The sequence below is a fragment of the Belonocnema kinseyi genome, chromosome 1 (genome assembly GCF_010883055.1).
Source record: "Belonocnema kinseyi isolate 2016_QV_RU_SX_M_011 chromosome 1, B_treatae_v1, whole genome shotgun sequence".
Lineage (NCBI taxonomy): Eukaryota > Metazoa > Arthropoda > Insecta > Hymenoptera > Cynipidae > Belonocnema > Belonocnema kinseyi.
In genome coordinates, this window is record NC_046657.1 from 173,989,911 (window position 1) to 173,991,718 (window position 1,808).

The window sequence follows — 1,808 nt, forward strand, 5'->3', positions numbered from 1 at the left end:
GGGAGCTCTTCTTAATATTTTGACACCAAAATCATGTCGATACACCTTACCGACTGCGAGTAAAGCCACCCACGCTTTAACTTGACAGACTGTATTTATTCAGAAAAAACGAAAAATTATTTATAATTTGCAAATTTTTCGACGGCAAACTGTTCAAAAATGTTTAATGAACCACTGTGAATTTTTTCCGATTCTTCCTATTATTTTTTCAATGAAAAACTATGCTTCAAACTTCACTGTTTTTAAAAGCTATCAAATTTCCTCACTTTTCATCGTATTTTCAAATCTGTGAGCAACAAATAATTTTTTGGAATATTAATTTTCGGCTCATTAACGTACAACATTTGCATCTTTAAAATGATACTTCTTTGATTAACCCACCATTTTTTCTTTACATAATTATTCAACGTCAAAGCCAGAGGCCTCGAATCTTCTCGCCATTAGTAGAAAAATATTTTTTCGTTGTAAGGGTCTTCTTTGATCGAGTGGAAAAGTTGAAAAAAAATTTCATTCTTTTTTATTTTGGTCCTTCTGATCCAAACTAGCATTTAATTAGTGAGAATCCCCTGGTTTTCTAATGTGCAATATACAAATATTCAAAATTGGGTGGCTATCTATTTTGTAGATAATTTGAACTAAACTCTTTTTCGTTTGCTTTGAAAAGTTATTTTTAAACGCAATAAAATGTATAAATTAATGCATGTATATATCAGTGTAATATAATGTAAATTTTCAAACTCTACTATCGATTGCAAAGTTCATCATCATTCCTTCTCTTTCTGCAGTTTTTATAGATTATCAACGAAAAATAGTAACTAGGGAAGATTTTGCCGCAACTTTAGACCCCTTTTGTTGATAACTATAGAAATACCATTTTTGGTAATCTTTTACGTGTCATTCATTTTGGACATTTTAGTTCTTACTTTATAATACTTTTATCGAATTTGAAACAAGTACGTAGTCCTCGGTTTAGAGAAGACTTCGACGAAAGCCGAAAAAGTTATGTGAATTTTTCATTGGTGCACATTCTTCTCCATGTTGTGAAGTTGGAAAAATAACAGTAATTTTTTATTTAAAAATGTAATGATTAGAACTTACTATCTTCTGCACGAATGGCATCAATAGTGTGTTCAATTTGAGGTGCACTCCAAGCATAAAGTTGATAGGGCGTTGCAACCCTTTCAAATGGATGTCTTTGTGTTCTGCGCCTCTGCATAGCTGCAAACCCTCTTTTAAATGCCGGACTTAGCTGATTAAGAAGTTCTATAAGACTGTGACAAAGATGACTTGGGGTTGCTGGTTTCGGATTGAAAGTTTCTTTTGAAGATTGATTAACGAAGAAACCTCGAGCGCAGGCTGTCAAGTAATACTGCTTTTCCTCCAGCGTGATCACGTGCAGATACATCAAATCTCCATGAAGCTTTCTGTGACCTGGCGGTGGATTCCATCCCGATGTCGTTAAAACCTGAATAAAAATTTCATGAAACATTACAAGGAACACGCAAAAAGGGAAATTAGTAAATATTTATATTTTTTCTTTTCCCTAGTGACGAATGTCAAACTGGCTTTTGTCAAAATATAAAAATAATTGTACACTTATTCCGGAATATTCCCAAAATAAAATACTGGTCAGGAATGAAGCAGCCACTTACAACAATCGAAAAACACTGCTTTTTCTACAAAGTGGAAAAGTCCGTATCCCATTCAGTAAAAATTGTGGGTCCGGATGCAATAAGGGCACATAAAATTTTTTCGTGCGAAAACGAAGTCCCCTGGAGGCTTTAGAAAAAATTTTCGAATTTTAATTT

At 33.4% G+C, this 1,808-nt stretch overlaps 1 protein-coding gene across 1 annotated transcript in view; it reads right to left on the bottom strand.

Annotated features, from left to right (window-relative positions):
• The window catches only part of LOC117175862 (clustered mitochondria protein homolog), a 224,905-nt gene that overhangs the window by 103,854 nt on the left and 119,243 nt on the right, over window positions 1–1,808 (bottom strand). The window contains exon 5 of the mRNA XM_033365667.1: window positions 1,099–1,465. Within this exon, the coding sequence (XP_033221558.1) occupies window positions 1,099–1,465 (367 nt within the window). The remainder of the gene's footprint in view (window positions 1–1,098; window positions 1,466–1,808) is intronic.